Source organism: Danio rerio, chromosome 5 (genome assembly GCF_052040795.2).
Source record: "Danio rerio strain M-AB ecotype USA chromosome 5, GRCz13ab, whole genome shotgun sequence".
In the NCBI taxonomy this organism is placed as follows: domain Eukaryota; kingdom Metazoa; phylum Chordata; class Actinopteri; order Cypriniformes; family Danionidae; genus Danio; species Danio rerio.
In genome coordinates, this window is record NC_141025.1 from 61,255,001 (window position 1) to 61,277,895 (window position 22,895).

At 36.0% G+C, this 22,895-nt stretch overlaps 1 protein-coding gene across 32 annotated transcripts in view; it reads right to left on the reverse strand.

Moving 5' to 3' along the window:
- Positions 1-22,895, reverse strand: part of mast4 (microtubule associated serine/threonine kinase family member 4) — a 175,922-nt gene that overhangs the window by 53,236 nt on the left and 99,791 nt on the right. For 7 of the 32 annotated variants that reach the window (XM_087254210.1, XM_087254209.1, XM_087254208.1 and 4 more), the window contains one exon: positions 7,611-7,691. The exons of 13 other annotated variants lie outside the window; for them this stretch is intronic. In XM_087254210.1, the coding sequence (XP_087110336.1) occupies positions 7,611-7,691 (81 nt within the window). Of the gene's footprint in view, positions 1-3,271; positions 3,900-7,610; positions 7,692-8,721; positions 8,978-22,895 lie in introns of those variants that run through there. 12 more of the 32 variants (XM_087254225.1, XM_087254224.1, XM_087254223.1 and 9 more) reach the window with 6 other exon arrangements.

The window sequence follows — 22,895 nt, forward strand, 5'->3', positions numbered from 1 at the left end:
ATGGTTTATATGGTAGAGTGCTATTTTACTTTTAAATATTCCATTTCTGTACCTAAATATTACGGTTTATTTAACGCTAATATTTACTCCATTGTGTTAATTTATGACTGTAGTCTGTTTATTATATATGTACATTACAAATTACATAAACATGTATTTATATTTCACTCCCATGCAAAATCATCCCAAGTAATGACTTTGCAAATAGAGCTATTTAAGTCATCATGGGGTGAAATTATATTGCAATATATATCGTAGAGAAAAAAAAATGCAATTTAAAATGTTTCCAATATCGTGCAGCCCTAATTACAATAATTTAGTAATAATAACTCTTGATTACCATATGACAGAGTCAAAATGATTTCTTTCCCAGCATCTGCTGTCATCTTCTAGTATCAAACTGCAGCACACAGAGCCTGAGTTACACACTTTTAAAAAGGTTTAAGAACAAAAGACAGCCTAGCATTGAGTTGGTTATTAAAACAGAAACCTATGTAAGAATATTACTGCAGCATATATAGTACCATTTAAAAGCATAGAATCTCTATTTTCTGTAAATTATGCATTATTTTACCATTTATTTTAGTATTATTCAGGCATAAACCAAAACATCTGCAGTTAAAGAAATAAAAATGTTGGTAATAGGTCCCCTGAATTACTTTTTCTGAGTCTATGGAAAATGGTACTGTAACAGAGAAGATTTAGCAGCACAATAATGGAGGACAGAGTGAAATCCTAGAGGGCAAATGAACATGTGACTGTGGCCTCTTCTCTAGCTATTGATCCCAAAGTTGGTGTCTGAATGGCAGCCTGGCAGACTGGCAGAAATCACAGATGACATTGCAAAGCCCTTGTGATCATCACCTCAGCAAAGTGTCTGTTTCAAGCAACTGATATAGAATTTATGACATTCATCAAGGCATTTAAGAAATTCTACATTTCTACATCATTTACATTTCTTTCTAATAGAGATTTTTTGCAAAATTTCTCTGTGATACTTGCTTTATTATTTTCAAGTTGAAAAAGCGCATGAGAGAAAAGGCCATGAAAAATAAGTAGTTGTCACAGCTTATTATGGGCGTGAAGGTTAAGGCAGTTGAGCATTTTTCTCAGAGTTTAGGTCACCGCACAGACTGAAAGTGTGTGTGATTTCAGTAAAACAAGGAACACTTTCCAGCTTTTAGTGATCTAGCATGAACTAGGCAACAGTCTTGAGTAGTTGAGCGAGACCTTTTTGTACTACTAGTGCATAAGAATATGATTCATAAAACATTTAGCATTATTTCTACAAAGCACTGAATAATATGACATTTGTCTGCATATGCAAGAAAAACAATTATGTCATTTTACTGAATGCAGGTAGAGAAGCAGATGACTCTAAAAGGAAAATACAAGCATAATGGCAAAGAATAAAGCGATCATTTTTAAAGTACTTCAATGGGGCAATTTACTACATTTGCACACTATTTTTGTTACAATTTTCCCTTTAATTTAATTTCTCTTATGTCATTTAAAGCTTCATACACCAATGCAGTTTCAAATTGGTTCGATAACCATTTTCAGATGGTTAGACTTTGAATGTGTAAGCATACTACAGTATAATGTTTGGAAGTTTGTTGAGATAAGTGGCATAAAAAGTATATCACACCGTTAAAAGCAAGAATATGAGAATGATATGACCCCTTTAAATATGTACCATTATTTAGTAGAATATCTGGTTCATGAGCTCTCGGTTAAAGAGGATCAGGTTTTGCTATTTATACAGTTGCTACACACCGGCAGATTAGGAACAGACAATGCTCGGCTCACTTCTTATTGCGGCTATGATGAAAATATAACTCTATGCTACATCTGGACAAAACCCACACAGAAAATAATTGTAAGCTACATAACCACTGAATCATAAAGTATCAGTCACCGTAGGCCACTTGACAGGCATGTTGCTTACGTCACTAATCCGGCTTCCAGCTCATTTTGAAGCTGTTTCTTTAAAGTGTGTGTGTGTGTGTGTGTGTGTGTGTGTGTGTGTGTGTGTGTGTGTGTGTGTGTGTGTGTGTGTGTGTGTGTGTGTGTGTGTGTGTGTGTGCGTGTGTGCGCGTGTGTGCGTGTGTAACTTGTATTCCAAATGTCCCCACAGGTATAGTAATAGCAAAATTTAAAAAGGAAGATTGTTGCCTGTGGTGGTTGGGTTAAGGGGTATTAGGATAAAATAGACAGTTTGTACTGTATAAAAACCATTACATCTATCAGAAGACCACATGAAATATGGGTGTGTGTCTATTCACTGTACGGTGTAGTGTGAATGACTGTACAGTGTATGTGACAAATAAAATAGTGTTAAACAGAATTTAATTAATGGAGTATTTTAATGACTTAAACTTTTTTACTGACTATAAAATTTCAAAAGACTTGAACGAAGGTTAACTATTAAAACTGTGCTCTAAAAGTTTGATTTGAAGAACTCAAATCTGAGCACCTAACTCAAAATATAACAAGATTATTTAAAGGAAGATCACATCATAAACTTGTCAAAGTCATACTTATTGTATATAGATAGCTCATTGAGTCCTCCACCCAGTACAAACCAATAAGCAAAGCACTATTAAGAAAGCAGCTGCATATCATATTTTCCTTGCATATTCACCATAAATAATTTCAAACCTAAAATGACAGAATCAGTCTGATTTACTAAGCCCAAGGATACTAATCGGATCATCTGTATCATAAATGGTAAAATGGGTCATTCCCAGGATTAAATTGTGTGCAAGATGGAAAAGGACAAGCATACATGCACATGGTTGCTTGATAGCAGACATATCTAAGGCTGGTTGGCCTTTTGATAAAGGCTTGGTCTTGTCACATGAGAGGTGAAAAGGATACAGCACAACTTCAGCATTTCCTTCAAAGGCAGCGTATCCAACAGAATCTGACAAACAACACAGACGCAGCTAGCTCTTTTCAAGAGGATTTACAGAACAAGCCATTTCCCTCACAATCAGAATGCATATTTAGTCAAACGCATGGTAATAACACCAGTATATAAACGTCTTTTGTGCCTGCTGCATGGACTGAACAATAACGCCCTGATTACAATCAAGAGGTGCTCCAGTTCAGCATTCACAATGGAAATCTATCACAATAGAAACACATCACCTGTATCACCATAATGTTCTTGATGTGACCACACCTGTCATAATACTTTACAAAATTTTACCACCTTAAAAAAAAATAACCCATTAAACATGAAGACAAGCAATCAATCTCAGCTCACCTTTTAGAGCGCCGTAGTCTCGCTCCGTTGATAAAGTGAGGCATAGAAAAGTTGGAGAGTAAAGTCCATATGCTGGAGTCAGACATTGTCCCAAAGTCATGCCTCCAAAGTGCTCTGAGATGTCTTGGAAAAGAAAGTGTGGAGAAATGCCTGGCTTCCAAGAGAAGTAGGCACCCTGTGCAAGAGTCCTGGGAAGTCCTCCCAGTGCAACGCTCTGTCACTACAGAGGTTCGTCCATGCTCATCTGCTGCTCGCTGCAGCATACACAGGCTGTCACGGGGGACGGTATGTCCTTTTGAAGTGTCCTAATTCAAATAGTGTGAAAGCTCCTCTGAGCTGCTTTCTATTCAGGTCATATCCACTCCTGCTTGAATACAGGGTGCCTCTGGGACAGAGGTAAATGACCGCTTCCAGCAGGATGACTTTTTGTTTTGTTGAGAAAGTCGGAATGCTTTGCTGCTATCCCGTAGATTCATTGAGACTCAAGTGAGCTCCATATCATGTAGCAGGCACCTACCGTACCACATCCTGAGACAGGGAGGGGAGAGGAAGGGGGAGGGAGGACGTGAGTCAGAGCAGCAATGCATCATCAGCAGACGACGCAGTCAATGCAATCACGGCTCTCCCTGTCTGGCCTCACTCCAGAACCCATCGAGACATTTGAAATGGACATCACAACTTTTCAACCGTAACCATGTGTGAGTCCTGCACCCTGTGGCCAAGCCTCTTGTCCCCGCTTCCCTTTTTTTCTTCACTAAGCCTGCCATATGAAGAAAACCAGCCTCCCTCTTCCACTCCAGCACCTTTGATCTCCTCCTGTTCTGTTCTTCAATCTGCTCTTTTGGCAGGCAGGGCCATGGAGAGGCCCAACCACCCTGACATATGACAGATGAAGTTGGAGAGGTGGAATGGGGCCACTCAGTCTCAACAATTAGTCGTTGAATGCAGAGGGGAAGCTACTATAAGGTGTGAGGCAAAGGAGACTAGTTGCGACAGGATTAAGAGAACTCATAGAGCCAGGTACACAGACAACTGATCAATTCTTCAGATATAGACAATCATAAAGATTCTAGTCAAGCTGGAAGTGAGAAAAGTTGAGCTCAATAACCCTATAACCTCTGTCTCATGATTTCTTATCTCTTTCTAGCCACCAACAAAATGTAACACTCTGGAAACATTACAAGTCTCCTTTATTAGTCAGTCTTTGATGTGCACGTTTATACAATTTGCACTGCTTTAAGGATATTCCTTTGTATAAAACAAACCAAAAACAATATCAGTGATCTGAATCAATAAGTCTAAAGTTAGTTAACTTATAGTATGTTCACATCAAATTCAGCAACAGACGTGATTCTCATGCACATCGTGTCAGATAAACACAGATCTGTGATCTACAGTAAATCTCTTCCGAAGAGGGCATTCTCATGCAGAAACCACAAGATTTATGTTTTATTGATTAATTGCATCTAATAAACACAAGACAACAATACCATCTAACAGAGTTTCAAACACCTGACTCAAGTTGAGGTGACTTTAAAGATGGGGTTTTCCACATTCTGTTAGATAGGCTGCATAACAGAGCCAAAGTTCACTGAAAATTAATTCAAACAGCTGCCAAAATACAGAATGATAATCTTTGATTTCAGGATCATTGATTTAAATATTCTGTAATAATTGAACTATGGTTCTCTGTAGTAAACTTTGCTCCATCTGAAAGCAGGTTCTGATCATTTACTGTTAATTATTGTACAGAGCTTTTTTTTACTGCTAAAATGCGCATGAAAATCTCCTTCGATTAAGAGTGAAGCCCTACTCCCTTGCCTGTGTTTCACTCTGCTTCACAGTCTGCATGGCATCATTTTGCCATCAGCACAGTTTGCAGCATGTGAGCAGTGAATGTGTGAGGACTTTGAGGACTTGAAAAGAAAAATTCACTAGAACATACACTCTCAATAGATTGTAATGATTATAAGCACTTACCAATATTAACTATAGCAAACAAAACTGAAAAGAATACCAACCTTGTTATAAAAAAAAGGAAAATTAATGATATATTTTTGATGTTTCCATTAATCTTTAAACAATGTAGTACAAAAAAAAACACTGTCACATTTCAGTATATGATAAACAGAGTTGTTTTTTTTAAACAATCACCTATACAATTATTATTATTATTATTATTATTATTATTATTATTATTAGTAGTAGTAGTAGTAGTAGTAGTAGTAGTAGTAGTAGTGGTAGTAGTAGTAGTAGTAGTAGTAGTATTATAAATAGTAGTAGTAGTAGTAATATATTTAAAACTTGATTTAACTGTAAATGTTGTATTATAGAGTGCTCAGCATAATTGAGAAGACCCATTTTAAAAATTTATATTTTTTTCCATTTCTCAGTGAAGGCAATGTATTTTGGTGCATTTAAATAAAAAACTGTTTTATTAAACAGATAAATGTTTACAAATAATATTTTAGTCACAAAAAATACTTAGAAATTGAAAGATAATAAAATTAAATTCAAACAAAATATTGCAAAAAAAAATTACAAGCTACAAAATTTCAACTAAATTTTTAAATTTTTTGCTTCTCTTAATTTTTCCTCTTTGTCAAATTTTTATTTAATATTTTTCTAAAACATATAAATTTGTGTGTACAAGTTTTTGAACCGTCACCTTAAGTTATTTTGTTAGATAAGCTCCAGATTTGACTTCAGTACTGACTAATTTTATGGATATGCACATATAGAATATTGTATAGCTTTCTATTAAAAATATGAATTTGAAAGATAGATTTGTGAGGGGGGTACTAATATATGCTTAGCACTGTAAATTACCTGTGTAGCTTTCAAATTCACCATAAAGAGGCAAATAATCATAATGTTTATCATTCTTATGGAATTAAAGCTCCCAGTAGCCTACAATACTTGGTATTTTATAACTGAAAGCATAATGAAACTTCACAAAAAAGTAATAAAAAACATGTGAGGGGTGAGGGGTGTATAGAGCTTTGTGAATAAAAAAGCATTGTAATTATATGGACATCTTAAGAATTTTGTACAGCTCTGTGAGAGTCAGTCACTCAGCAAGGAACAGATTTTGTGCTCTCGGGTCTCAGAATTAGATTATTATTAACCTTAAATAATAATCAAAGCTTCAACCAAAGCAGCACCATTTTCCAGAAACCATGCATATAAATATATTCTTTAATGTTGTTATGACCTCTTTATCTAAACAGTTCCACCATTTACTGTTATCAGACCAGTGTGCATAAACAGCGACTAATGAAAATAGTTCAAACAGCTCAATGACCCATTTCATCACCAAGCCCAAAAGGCCTACATGATAACAAACAAAGACAGAATGACTGTGCTGTTCACAGTTCTGGCTTCATCATTATGGCTTTGAAAGGAGAATTCTAGAGCAGGCCACAATGTGCAGCAATGTTTGAAACAAAAGAGCGCAAAAGTTAAGATAGGAAGAATCAACAACATGCGATAGCTGTCAAATTTGTTCTAGAAATGGGTATAGATTAATGGGATTGTTCTGTTTACAATTTGATTTAAAATCTGCCCTTACTGATCAAATTTCAAAATCTAAATCTGAAAGATGTAGTGTAGGTAACAGCATGCATCCCAAATGAATCTCCTGTGACCATTTTGTAAAGATGTCTCTGATAATGTGAGCACTCACTATCTATATCTTTATGAAACTGCATGTTCATAAAGCACAAAAAAAGCTTTTAAATAGTAATATTATTATCCTTTCAACAAAATGTTTTGTGGAAACTCCTTTTATTCAAACCACACTTTTTCTTCCAAGTGATTAATTAATTGTGTTGTCAAGCCTGCGAAACCAATTATTATTACCATTCAAAAATTCTTGCTTTCTTTCAAATATGGAGCGCATGCAGCCTTTGTATTCGTAGCAAAAAAATAATCACTGCCACAGATTCTCATTTTCAACTTCTGAAATGACCTGGTTTTCCCTAGAAATGGTGCAGAGCTCCTTCCACCAAAAACCTTCAATGGCCAAAGCAAATCCTATTTATCACATAAAAGAGGGCGAATCAGAGACTTACCAAAAGGCTGGGGGAAGGGGGTGACTCTAAGAACGTTATATAAGCATAAGAAATGGCGCTATTCCCCACAGTTTTACAAATTAAAATCCCATTCAAAAGGCTTTGAATGTAAAAAAATAATCAAACTCAAAAGAGATCAATGAATGGAGACCCTGTGCCATTTCCATCACTGAACTCCATGCTTTCATTTTCAGTGGCAGAACACAGAGCCTTGAACACGTTAAGCCTCAAAACAAAATGGCTATGTAAAAGAAGCACGCGCTTACCTCCAAAAATGAAACGCGTGCAGCGGGCTGCATGGGCTGCAAGGGCTTGTGGGAGTTGGGCTCAAGCTTCGTGGAGTGAGGCTGGAAGTCAAATTGAGTTTTGTAAATGTTCATAATGGACAAACACAGTCTCTCTTAAGATGTAGCTTGTAAAGTTTGGATCTTATGTTTGTACATGTATGCAGAGGCATACATGAGCTGGCATGCATTAACCACAGAGCAGCGTCATGCATGACCACTAAAAGTAAAACAATGCGTCGTGAAGGGGTTGCAACAACATTACATTTCCTTTCATTCCATCTCGACACATGGAATGGTTTCAGATTGTCTACTTGTTGATTTTTTATGCTTGCGCACATTTGATTTAACAATGGTAAACATGAAAACGATCACTGTTAATCTACAAACATAACGCATCTTCTAAGTGCTACAAAGGTGCATTCAAAACTGCTGAGCTGACATGTCCAGGAGACACGCATGTATTTGTATCCTTAGCAACAGCAGCCATGATGCACCACCTGATCGCAGCTAAAAACATGCATCATCTGCGACCTCTGGCAACATAAACAAAGGCGTCTCATCTTATCAAAACATAAGTGGCCAATCCAATGCGACAAGATATTAACCGTTTCATCAAACACTACAGCATGATGGCTTCTCTGACCTCCTAACAGGTCGACAACAAACAGGCCTTCTGTAGAGACTTGATCAAATAAGCGGCTGTGATCAAAAGCTATAAATGCGCCACGGGAACATGTCAGCTTGGCTAAACACAACGGCAGGTCGCCCAGCTGCTGCGCAAGTCCTTCTGGCTCAAGTCTGTCAAATCGGGGCTAGAAGATGATCCTGTATTGATCTAACATCATCATCCTTTATCCAGACACCAGTCTGTTCTGTCAAAATCACATGCGACACTGCCACAAAGAGATTTCTACAAGCCAGAAAACCTATATTTACCCTTCAACACATGCTTTAGACGCTGCTACTGTGGTAATGCTGCACTGCCCAGCTTAGATTTGCCGTCATTACTACAACGACAGACATACTGCAGATAAACAGTCTGCTGTCATTCCAGCCCCAGAAGATGTGAGAAAGAAGAGAAAATACTCACTCCAATGTCAACCCTGGAATCCTCAGCCTCTCCCGCTGGGCTTTCATGGTCACAGCACTCGTTCAGTCTATTGTGTACATGATATATTCATGCCGTTCGCCTGTCTGCACCCCCATGCGCTGACAAAGAGCCAAAGCCAGGCTCTGGTGTGGAGAGACCGGCTGAGAGCTGCTTGCAGGGGAGGAGTAAATATAGGGGACCTGGTGCTCTGAGCCGTTCAACTTCCACCCTGAGCTGTCAGATGTGATCATCAACTGCCTGTGGAGGGCAGGAAGGCTGGACGACAATCTTTTCCCCCTCCCCTGTCGCTCACGCAGCACCACTAAACAGAGCCGCACGCCCCTCCTCCACTGAGGAAGGGCCCTTACGTCAGCAAAGCAGTCAGAGGAGTCTACATGCAGCACTTCCTATCTGCAGCAGGGCTGACCATCATTCAACTTGTTTGTTTGTTTTCCCTCCCGGTAAACTGCAGCACAACTGCAAACCTTCTATAAAATGAGCCAGGGATGTTTTAAAAGACCAAGTGTTCAAAGAGAAAACAAAGACAAGCCATAAAGGCACTTAATGAGTGTTTGCTAAGGCAAATGTCAGTAACACAGTATGGGTTAATGATTTGTACAATAACTTGCATTCTACACGGACACAACTGAAGGCAGGGATGGAGCTATATACGAGGAATTGGAAGTAGTTTTAATGTGTGGGTTGGAGTAAAACCTATTACATACTACAATATGTACTTCTGCGGTAAATGTTTGTAGCCGACCGGAGAGCTTACACAGAGCACTTAAGATTAATTTCGCTATCAGAGCAGTGTGCACTTTCTATACGCAAATCATCAGATTATTATAACCATTAGTATATGCAGATCCCATATGTGTCCCTGGATCTCAAAACCAGTTAGAAGTATCTTTTCTTGGAAACTAAGATTTATGCATGGGAATAAAGCAGAATGTGAGCTTTCCATTGATGTATGGTTTGTAAGATTTTTTTTAATCGAGATACATCTATTTGAAAATCTAAAATAAATTTCCATACAAGTTGTCCAAATTGAGTTAGCAATGCATCAACTTAGCAATGCACCAATAAAATATTTATGGAAAATGATCTTTGCTTGATATTCTATGTTTTTTTTTTTGTGTGTGCTTTCTCCACAAATATATTTGTGCTACATAAATATTCCAAGGCCCCACTTTAAATCCTTTTTGCCCTACTTAGTTTGTGCACATAGTGTCAACACTGATCTGAGTTGCTGTTTCACAGAAACAGAGAAAACAGAACATAACAGCAACATACTACTGAAGACAACAAATCAAATCGCATCTGAAGTGCATGAGAGTGGAAATTAAAATGTATCAGTAACTCTTTGATTGAGCTTAAAAACATTGTTATCGATCATAACTTCTGAAGAGAAAAAGCACAAACACTGCAAGCATGAACCTTACAAGAGCACATGTGTTGAGTGCCCGTGTTTGTGCAAGCTATGCTTTGCAATAAAACACAGCGCTTAAACTGAAATAATATTAATATTCCAGTTCCATTTTTACTAAACCTAAAACTATTTAAAATGAACACAAATTTATGTTAAAACTTAACTGAATGTAAATTAAATATTAATTAATTGTCAATATGAAAAACATGACATGACGATGAAAAATTAACAAAACAAATTAGCTGAACACACATGGCAACTATAAATGCTGTCAAAGTACATTGAAATACTTTTTAAAACAAAAACAAAGCTAAATAGAAATAATAAAAAAGATCAAATTGTCACACACTCAACTTGTCACTCAACCAAGCCCTGAGGAATATTAGCCCTGAGGGTTTTGTTCATGAGTGAGGGAAGGATGGAACATGAGATTGACAGGTGGTCTGGTGCAGCAGCAGCAGTTATGCAGTCAATGTACCGGTCCGTTTAGGTAAAGGAGCTGAGACAAAAGGCAAAGCTCTCGATGTACCAGTCAATCTACGTTCCTACTCTCACCTATTGTCATGAGCTTTGTGTCCGAAAGGACAAGATCTTGGATAAAAGTGGCCAAAATTAGTTTCCTTCGCAGGGAGGCAGGGCGTACCCTTATAGATAGGATTGGGAGTTCGGAGTAGAGCCGCTGCTCCTCCATATCGAGAGAAGTCAGCTGAGGTAGCTAAGGCATCTGTTTTGAAAACCTCCTGGACACCTACCTAGGGAGGTGTTCCAGGCATGCCCCACCAGGAGGAGACCTCGGGGAAATCCCAGGACATGCTGGAGGGAGTATGTCTCTTGGCTGGCCTGGGAACACCACGGGATCCCCCCTGAGGAGCTGGAGGAAGTGTCTGAGGAGAGGGAAGTCTGGGTTTCTCTCCTACGACTGCTGCCTCTGTGACCCGGCCGCGGAAAAACGGTTAAAAATGAACGAAATGGATGAATGAATGAAATTAAAATTGAAAACTAGACTAAAATAAATAAATAAATAAATAAATACATAAATAAATACATACATACATACATACATACATATTTATGTACATAGAAACAGTACCATTTACTTTAGGGTTACATAAATGGCACTAGTTAAACAATTCTAAACACCTTAGCTAAAATAAAACCACACTGCATATTAGACACCACAAAGTAATGTCTTGTCACCAAGAACACCCTAGTGACTGCACATCACCATATAAACTACCTATCATAGTGATGAGTCTTGCAAAGAAAATCATCATTCAGGATTAATAAAAAAGTGCTCAACACCTAAATAGGACACATCTGTTCATAACAAACAGAATCTTGTGATTATGATACATGGAGAATATTGTGCTAGACAGTAACAGGCACTGACTTTCACAGGGGACAAAGGTGCTTGGAGACTGCTGCTATAATGAGCTCAAGCTTTAACAAGCAATTTAACCCGAGTTCCGCTAAAGACCTGCTAATGAAACTCATAAAGCCAGAAAAGACATCATAGCCAGAACCGCATGTGTCCTTCTGCTTAGCAACATCAATATGCTCCAGCAAACTGAAAGCCCTAACAGAAATGGCTGGCAAATATGCTGGCAGTTGTATTGTTTATGACATAATATATAGCAACTGGAAGTAAAGATATACATTACAATATAATAATAGAGCAGACTTTGCAATAACTTGTCTGAATACATTTATCATGTTTCTTTGAATTATAAATTGAAAAGGTGCTAACAAAAGAGGATCACAAATAAATCCTGAAAATCCGTTTTCCATAACACCAAGTCACATTGTTCCAGAAGCAAAAAACAAACTAACTACAGGTAATTTGCAATCTCATGAAGGGACATGGATTTATACATGTACTTTGTACTTTCTGTGATTGAGTGCAATACTGAGGTTTCTGCATCCATGGATTTCGCATTAAGCACAATCATCTCTCTCTCTGTTATTTACATGCACACCTCACATATGCAATACAATATAAAAAACGTGACCATGGATCACAATACCAGCCTATGTTGCATAGTACTTGCAAGGTAACCAAACATATACACTCACTGGCCACTTTATTAGGTACACCTTACTAGTACCAGATTGGGCTCACTTTTCTTTCCAGAACTGCCTTAATCCATCGTGGCATAGATTCAACAAGGTACTGGAAATATTCCTCAGAAATGTTGGTCCATATTGACATGATAGCATCACACAGTTGCTGCAAAGTAGTCAGCTGCACATCCATGATGCAAATCTCTCATTCTACCACATCCCAAAGTTGCTAAATTGGATTGAGATATGGTGACTTTGGAAGCCATTTAAGTACAGTGAACTCATTGTCATGTTCAAGAAACCTGTCTGAGATGGTTTGCGCTTTATGCGTGCATTATCTTACTTGAAGTAGCCATAAGACAATGGGTACACTGTGGTCAAAAGGGGGTGGATATTGTCAGCAACAAAACTCAGGTAGGCTGTGGCGTTTACACAATGCTCAATTGGTACTAATGGGCCAAAAGAGTGCCAAGAAAATATGTCCAACACCATTATACCACTACCACCAGCCTAAACCAGTGATACAAGGCAGGATGGATCCATGATTTCATGTTGTTGATGTCAAATTCGGATTCTATTTTTGGACCATTGTCAGTAAATCCTAGTGATGGTTGTGCATGAAAATCTCAGTAGATCAGCAGTTTCTAAAATACTTAGACCGGCCCATCTGGCAGCAACAACCTTGCCACGTTCAAAGTTACTTAAATCAGCTTTCTTTCACATTCTGATGCTTGGTTTAAACTGCAGCAGATCATCTTGACCATGTCTACGTGCCTAAATGCATCGATTTGCTGCCATGTCATTGGCTGGTTAGAAACTGCGTTTATGGAAAGTTGGACAGGTGTACTTAATAAAATGGCCGATGAGTGTATAATGCGTACAATTTATTGATTTTTATTTTATTTTTCAAAAATTTGTATGTCAGTCGAAAATGGTCCAACCTAAAAACCATTTGTTTCATTTCAAACAACTGTCACTTTTGATTGGTTTTGTGATCCAGGGTCACTAATATGTAACTATAAAACAAAGAGGATGGGGATGTAAAGGCCAAACCAATTAGTACACTGGGCTACATTCTCTGTATTTTTGAGAAAAAGTGAATAGTTGCCCATATTTGGCAGACTCATGGAAATATGCAATTGCAGATGACAGTGTGCATTGCATCAAAGACCAAGCAGGAGCAGCAAGAAGACGGGAAGTGGGGCATAAGGACCTAGTTAAACAAAACCTAGTTAAACACCTGCTGCGGGTCTGTTAAATTAGGCCAAACTTATTCATGTCAAAAAACTGGATTAAGCTAAACTTATTTATCTGAAAAGGCAATAAATAGCTGTATACCAAATAGCTTTGACTTTATAAGAGTAAAGGCTGATTGTATGATTGTGCGCATTTGTGTGAGGTAATGAAGCAATCAGCTGCGGCCGCAGAGACTGGTCTGTTGGGATTTAACAGGTCACACTTCACTTATTACCCTCTATTTACATTCATTAATTGCCGTAACACTTTCCCTTCCATTCTGCCATCTTGAAAGGTCTTACTTTAAATAGTTGTATTTTATTTTTAATATTAAATAAAATAAAAAGTTACTTGCATTTTTTTTAAAAACAGTAACTATTTTTTATAATAAAAAAAATAACTAATTCGTTTTGATTTTGCCATGATGGCAGTATATAGTATTTTCCTTTTTTGCAAGAAACTAGTTTTTAACCTAAAGTTCAAATTAGTGGCCAAAATTCATCATAGTGCTGTAACAGACTTATTGCGAGTTATTAAAATGCTTAATTGCAATCATTGATGCAAAGAGTGGCCCAACCACTTAAAGGGTTTAGGGACAAACACTTTCACACAGCGCTATGTAGTTTTGGATTTTGTTTTCCCATAAAGAGCCCCTATTATGGCTTTTTGAAATGACCTTCCATGTAGTGTGTAACAGCTCTAAGTGAAGTGTAAAATTGAGCTAAGGCTTAAATCTGAAAGTATGCAGTGTTTAAAACTATTGATTCATCTATAAAAGAGTTGACTTCTAGTGCTTTAAATGAATTGTCTTATTAACGAGTCTCTAGCCGTGCAAAAATCAGTTAAATCATGTCGTGAAGATGCTGTGCTCTGAAATGTAGTGCTAAAGTTAGTGCTATTTTCCTTTCCCAAAGATGAGGCTGTGAAGAGTCAGTGGTTGATGTTTATTTTTCATAATAATAATAATAATAATAATAATAATAATAATACTAATAATAATAGTAATAATAATAATATTTTTGCTAAATAAGTGGTTGGTGAAATTACGCGAGTTTTCCGGGAGAAATAACAAAATGGGAGGGTGGCGGGAGATCTGGGGTCTGAAATACAGGAGACTCCAAGGAAAAACGGTAGTCTCACACATACACTCTGACTCTACTTCAAAACTGTTGATAAGCCGTGGTGGGCATTACTCTCTTCCATTACTCTCTTACTCTCTGTCTTGTGCTTAACGTAGTCGACCAATCAGCACAGACTGGGTCATAGAACCAATCAGCGCAGATTAGTATCATTCTAAGGAGGGGTTTGTGAACAAATTAATTGCTGAACAAATCATATGGGAGTGTCTGGGAAAATTAGGTAAAGGAAATGCATATTATAAGACAATGGAAGTGTTTTTTGGCCTATCAGACTGTTGTTGTAGACCCACAAAACCTTCATTTGACCATTTTTAATATATAATAGGGGCTTTTTAAATATAAAAACCTTCATTTAAAAACTGCAAGATGTGTTATCTTTTTTTGATGTTTGATGATCTGAAACATTCAGGTGTGACAAACATGCAAAAAATAAGAAACCAGTAAGGAGTCAAACACTTTTTCACACCACTGTGTATGTGTGTGTATATAAATTATTGCTGTTGTTCATTAAAAATAAAAAATCCATCCACCCATTCACTCTTCCCTCCCCAATGTTGATACAGTCCAATCATATGACCATAGCACTGACTCTCCTTGAGAAACAAACAGACAACCATAACAGCCCATTCATCACACAATGCCTGTGCCGCCGTCACAACAGACAGGCTATAAATCACAAGTGCAAAAACCCAGTAACATTCATTGACACTTTTTTTTTCTTTTAATTTATTTCTGACAGGTTTTGACACGTTGAAGATCTATCATATCAACAGCCATGAGTGCATAACTGGTGCAAAATAGATACAATGATGTCGGTATTGTCAGAGATATTGCACTAGTACTAAACTGTTTTTTCATATCAATACAAGTTGTAGTGAACAATGAAAATAGGATGAGAGTGTCTGAGAGTATTAGTGTGACAAGCTTGAAAAAGTAATGAAATTGTAATGAAAATATGAAATTGTTAATGCTTTTACTATTATATACTAGCTGGAAATTGTTGTTGGCATTAACGTGGCAACTGGTGTTAATTTCCTTAATTACTGTAGATAATAAACTATTTTCAGACCAACGCAATATTAATTTTTCCGTTTTCTCCATGATGTTTGAATAGCAAATCCATTTGTGCCACTTTTTGGCCTTTAAGGGTGTTTTCGGTCTAAAAAAGAGGTGTGTTAAGGTGCATTGTTGGCTATGCAATAGACCAGCTAAAAGCGGGCATAAAGTCCAGCACAGAGTGCATTATTTGTGTGCCTCCCTTACACACTGCTTAAAACACGCAGGATGAATGTACAGCAATACAAAAATATCTTTACAAATGAAAAAGGATTTACGGATTAAAATGTTACAAAATCTATTACTTTCTAAATCAATAATAAAACTACTGCCTTCATCATCTTGATGACAACTTGCTTTTGTATAAGGTCATTTTTATTAGCAGTATTATTTATTATATTCATATTTATATTTGTTTTGTTAAAAACAAGCTTAGATTTGTCCACCTGTCAGATTTTGGACCATATGGGGCATAGGACGTGTGTTTGGATATAACAAATTTTTTTTGACCACACTCCAATATTGATCTTCATTTATTTTTACTATACTGAAAATTAGAACTGAATTTAGAAATAGTTTTAAAAACAAATCTTTGCACTTAACAGACTAAATTAATTATGTAGGGTAATGGATGTCTGTGCGTACTAGGGATGGGAAGATTAACCAATATGTATCGATACGCGGTCATGCGCGTGCACGATGTGAGTGCATCAGTAGAGCAGCAGAGGATGAATGAAATTTTCAAAATCGAGAAAAAAAAATAAATCGAGATGCATCGGTTTTTGCGAGATGCATCGGTTTTTCCAAGATACAACTTTTTAAAAAACTTTTTAATATAGAATGTATTTTTTATTTATTAACAAGTGTTGTCAACCTGTTTTTGGTGCATAATTTAATCGACCTACATAAAGTATGCATTAGCAACGGGCTTGCGAATGTGTACACTTACACTACAACTCAGTGTATCAGGTATGCGGATGAAGCTAGTGGTGCGCCCTCAGAAAGCGCGAGAAGCAAAACAAACATTTTATTCCTCACTGAGTTTTAAATCTAAAGTATGGCAACATTATGGATTCTGCAAAAAGGATGGACGACTTGACAGGACAGATGCAATTTGCAAAATGTGCCACGCATCTGTAAAATACACGGGCAGTACGACTAATCTGATATCTCACTTGAAGCGGCGCCTTGGTGTTGTTGTGGAAGCATCTTCCAGTGTTCCTGCATCCCCGGCTTCCTGCTCTGCTTCAACTGTAGCTACCAGCTCCAAAAGTGGTGAGAAAAGCATTGAAAGTTTTCTCCATGCGCAACAGTTCTGCTCGCTCTACGCCAATAACGAATGCTATTGCATTGTTCATCTGCAAAGATATTCAGCCTAGCGTCACGGAGAACGAAGGTTTTAAACACCTCCTGTTAATTTTTATTTATTTATATTTTTATTAGCCTGTTGTTTACAGTGACAGTGATGTTTCAAAGCAGCATAACACTGCTAGTTCACGACCTTAAGTTTTGAATATTCAGTGGCACAATATATCTTTGTAAAACTAGTTTTCATAGTTGAAAAGTTAAATCACAATTCTTGTTGTGCAATGCTAAACCTTTATGTTGAAAGAGTGCAAATATATACATTTATAATATATATTGCACTTATACATTCTGTTTATCTTGAAAATACTTAAATAATATGTGCTATAGGTTCTAAAATGGCCCTCTACTGTAAACTGACACTCTGGCTCTGAGAGAAAAAACAGTTTGTAAAAAAAGTCTTGGTTTTACTTGGTTAATAAATAATCAAACTCATTCAATGGCACAGCATCCTTTCTTACATCATCTCATAAACTTGATCTAATTAGTTAGTGCTGAATTATCGCATTGTATCGTGATATGGGTGTGAATCGTATCGTGTTGCATCGCAATGTCACAAATGTATCGCTAAAATATCGGATCGTATTCTTTGTATCGAGATGCGTATCGGATCGGCATTATAGCTTAGATGCCCAACCCTAGTGTGTACATCTCGAAAGAGAGAAAGAAACAGTGAAAGTAAAGGCCAATTGAAGGAGGTTCATTCTTTATCCTCGCACTGCAAATGCGCTGTTTAACTGTTTTCTCGCTAGTGAATCGTTAAATTTTTCCACTTACGAAGTCCACCATGTTAACACCATATGCACCATGGCATGATGCAACTGAATCTTAAAGAGAATTAGAGATGAGATTCTGATTGGTTTATTCTCAAAACGCACCATAACTCATTAAGAGAAAAAGCTCAACCATGTTAGACAATAAGCCGTGGCGCAGAGCCTATTTTTTGTCCTTAAAATAGCAAAAGCGGAGTGGACACGCCCTTATTGCTTTTGCGTCCTGCACTTTACCCTAGACTTTGTGCCTAGATCATTAAAATAGAGCCCCAAAACTGTTATCAGCAAAAACATAATCAAAAGGCTGTACTGCAAGGTCAGAAATGTTGAAGTGAGTCAACCTTAATTAGTGAAATAGGGCGGACCTCTGTACCTATTAAGTGCATATTAACTTTATTATCTCTGATAATATTTTTTATGAAATGTAAAATTATGTTATTAATTACTCACTGAATTAAAACCCTGAGACCGTCAATCATCTTTAGAACAAATTAAGATATTTTAGGTGAAGCTAAAATACTATAGGTGAGAGCTTCCTTATCCTCCATTGACCTCAATGTTCCCGACTTATTCAAAATCCAGAAAATACACATGCTTGAAAAGAGTCCATATGTCTTCAGTGGTTCAATCTGAACATTATCAAGCTATGAGAATGCTTTTGTGTGCACAAAAACAAAAATAATTAATTTATTATAATTATTTTTAGAGTCAATATAGGCTGTGATAGAAGTATAAAGTTTCAGTTGTAATCATTACTGTTCTCCAATTTCTGTTGTTGCTTTTTTTTTTCTTTTTTTTTTTCTTAATTCCCAACTAAATGTGTGGACTACAAAAGCTGCAGTGTCAATTTCATAAAATAGATAATTCTAAATCACTTGAAAGCTAAATTAATATATTTTTCCATTGATATAGTGTATGCTGACCCCAGTTGTGAGTGTTGTCTGATGAAATGCCTTCCCGTCTTATTCGTTGATCAGTGACAGCCCCATATTTGATGATGGTGACAGTTTCTATATTTAGAATCCATCACAGGGTTTTTATTTATTTATTTATTATTGTTTTGGTGACCCTGGTGACTGGGTCATTTGACCTGACAGATATGTGTCTATGTGCAAACCTGCACTAATATCTGGAAGTCACAGGTTGTGCAATAAGCACATTTTGCCTTAAATTTGGACTATAAATGTAATTTGATCTATTTCATGACTACATTAGTGCATTGTTTTCTAAGAGATTTATTTGAGAATTTTTACACATTTGTGATTTTTATATATCTGGATCGTACTAAATTGTATGAATGAGATCATATTAATTCATATGAATTAGCCACTATAATTTTAAAAAGTTAAAAACTGCTATGAGATTTTGTTAGTTTGATGGATTTCTAAAACAAACAGTATGACGGCAAAACTTCTCTTGCTTTTTACACTAATTATATTAACTGGGATACATTATCGAGAAACAAAGGATTATTTTCATGCAGTTCTTTCCACAACACAAAATAAATACCACTAAAAATCTTACTGTCCATAATTTGTAATCCAAAACATTTGCTTCATATTTTAGTCTCTATTTGGACAACTTTAGCGAAGTGTTAACAGTAGGTCAGTGGTTCACTTGGTGAAGGACGTGTTTCTGAATGATAATCAAATGTACCCCAAGTGAAACATTTTAGATTTGCAAAAATGTACACTGCCCTCTAGTTGATTTGTCATTTGAAATGTGCAACAACATGTACCTGGTAAAAGGTATTTTACATTTCGCAAAATAAATGTAGGATGAGGTGCATATTTTCAATGGGTTAATTTTTTCCGTAGTTTATCCATCTCTGGCACAGACCATACAATGACTTGCAATTTGTAATAACTCAATAATACCAGTAATGATTCTGAACAGGTGGCAGCACTCAGCATTCACACTGTGTGCTGTGAAAGACTGCGGCTCTCCAAGTCTCTGCAAAATTATCTGTTTACAGACACCAGAGAAGTGAGTAAAGATTATATGACATAAAGAGGGAAGGAAGAGGCCGATGGTCCTAATCACTTCTCAAGCTGTGTTTAAAATGTAATGGACCCATAGAGGAAACATATTAACCAATGCCATGTTAACACTCAAATAAAACATAAAAATCACCAGCTAGATATCTTGAATATTTGTGTTTCTAATGGTTATTAAATAGGGATCAAATAGAGATTTTTGCTATAATGTCCAGTTTAATATATATATATATTAATAAAAACCAAAAGTATCTTAAATTCACCTCTATTTAAAAGTAAAAAATAGACAAAGATCAATTATATTATTGCATTCATATGGCAAAACAAGTAATATGCATCACAAGCTAATGTAAAATATTACAGTTTACATTGACTTAAAAAAGCATCATGGTGTTAGTTAATGTTTAGGTCTCTGAATGATGATGTGAAATTGTGCAAAAGACACAAATGTAACATCTGAAAACATGCTGTATGTGTATATTTATGTACATACTGAAAAACAATATAAAAAGCAGCACAACTTAACACTAAAATTTAAAGTCTGTCCATATAGACATCATTGTAACACAGAGATTAGATTAAGCACTCTTAGTATTCCTGACCTTGTCTTTAAAAGGCTACAAGAACAGAAAATGTATTAATACAAGTGAAACAGCATCTTCAATTGAATAATCAAATCATCTTGTACAAAGCTAATGAACTGCTGATATAGCTAGAAACAATTAATTGTATATTACCTCATATAATGTACAAATGCTAAATTTTATATATTTTATTGACATTATGCTATTACTAAACCAACAACTGTGACTTTTGCTTTAATAAATTAATTTGCTGCTTATTAATAGTTAAGAGAGTAGTTAGACTTGGGTATATGGTGGGGTTAAAAATGCAGAATAAGTGCTTTATATGTACCGTACAAATAAAAATCCATTATCTCAATATACAGTAGCCACTAAATAAAAATCTTTAAACTAAATTGCTATCAATTATAATTTAGATTTTTTAAGCATGTCTAGTTTGTGAAGTACAGTGAACAGCTATATATACAGCGGGGAAAATAAGTATTTGACACATCAGCATTTTTATCAGTAAGGGGATTTCTAAGTGGGCTACTCACACAAAATTCCTACCAGATGTAGCCATCAAGCCAAATATTGAATTCATACAAAGAAATCAGAACATTTAAGTATACAAGTTGAGTCATAATAAATAAAGTGAAATGACACAGGGAATAAGTATTGAACACATGAAGATAACAAGGTGCAAAATGGCATAGAAAGTCAGGAGATCTGTCAGTATTGAGAGAAAAACCCTGCTCCCTATCAGTACTAATTGATATCAGCTGCTTTAGTCCTAATTGATGGCCTATAAAGGCTTCTCATTACTCAGGAGGCACACAGGAAAGACTTCATGATGGGTAAAAACAAAGAACTCTCTCAAGAGTTTCATTTATTTATTTCATTTATTTTTATTTATTTGATTAATAAATTACCAGAAAATGAAATCCCTGATTAAGACTACTCATGATTAATAATAATTCAAGAAGGTAAATAAGTGAAAACATAAAATACACCAGTGGTTCCCAAAGAGGGGATCGCGGGACAATGACAGGGCGTTGCTAGGTGAATAACAAACAGTAAATACATTTTATTAAACTACTATAATTACCATATTTTATCCATAACCCACAGAAGATAAAAACTGTAGTCAACAGTTACATAAAAAGCAGCAACATGCAAATAAAAAGCCATCAGCCTTTTTTTTTCATAAGATTGTGTGTTTACGTTTGTTTAACAACACAGTAATAGTGTCAGCTGCAGAACGTTGCACCAGGTTAAACTTTGACACCATTATGGCAAACAAATACATTAAAAACAAATACAGACCACAACTGAACAGTCTCCAAAATTACAAAGAACAAAGAATAGGTTTGTGCTGAAAACACTGTGCCCACCAGTACCATTAGGGGAATTTAATATTAAACAAAATAATAAATGACTAAATAAATTATAGCCCATGCTTGTTAGATTGCTACACTTTGAGTTATCAATATGCTCATATGTATATAGGCCTATTGTATATCTATTGTATATATTTATAACCTCCGAGGAATGTGGGGGTCGTGTGTCACTGACACTATTATTTTGGGAGTCGCGGGTTGAAAAGATTTGGAACCCATGCCATACACTAAAGCACACTGTGTGAAATTAAGTAAAAACTAAATGTGTACATGTTTTTAAATAATTATACTCGGAATAAAATTATGAAAGTTAGTGGAGTAAAAATTATGATAATATACTGTAGATTGGAATGTAGTGAAAAATAATATAAAAATAATACATGTATACTTGAAAAAAATATTTAGGTAGAGTACTGCAGTGAAAAAAGACGTCACTGGCTCCAACCCCTTGCAATACCTCTGTGGCACACCAGGGGGCTGTGGCTCACAGTCTGAAAAGCACTGCACTAGAGATTTAGATAAGATCAACAATGTCATCATTATAAAAGTAAAAGTTTAATAAAAGTTTTTGTTTGTTTGTTTGTTTTTTCAATTAAAACCTCAGAAAGCTGCTGGGACAACCCTTTTTTTTTCAAACTTTTACTTCAAAATAAGGAGTAAAGAGAAGTTTTAAGCTAAGAATAAGGGCAGAGTTTACCTCGTTGTTATGGATGATGTCACAATGCCTACTAACTATGCAAATAGCAATTGGTTGATAGTGAGTGTCACAATACTTATTCAGAAACTTTGTAGAGCTCAAACCATATTCAAATAAATCTTCTACTACTGTTTAGTGCTTTTACAACAATTATGGAACCAAAGCAGTTAAAAAAACTGTGCATTTTATACATAAATCAAAATCAAAAGCAATAAAAAAATGACAGATGTTTTAGTAAAATGCTACTATGTTTTCAAATGGAGGCTTAGTGTCACTAATTAAACAAATATTAAACCTTGTTCAGCTAATTGTCAGCTTCTTGCATGTGTGCTTCGCGCAGTTACCGCACATGCATATCAACACTTCTTATAATTAATGGAGCTGAATAATCATGACTGATGGTGAGCTATGCAAACTTTGTTTCTATCTGTTAGTAAAGCGACAGGTATCAAAATCAT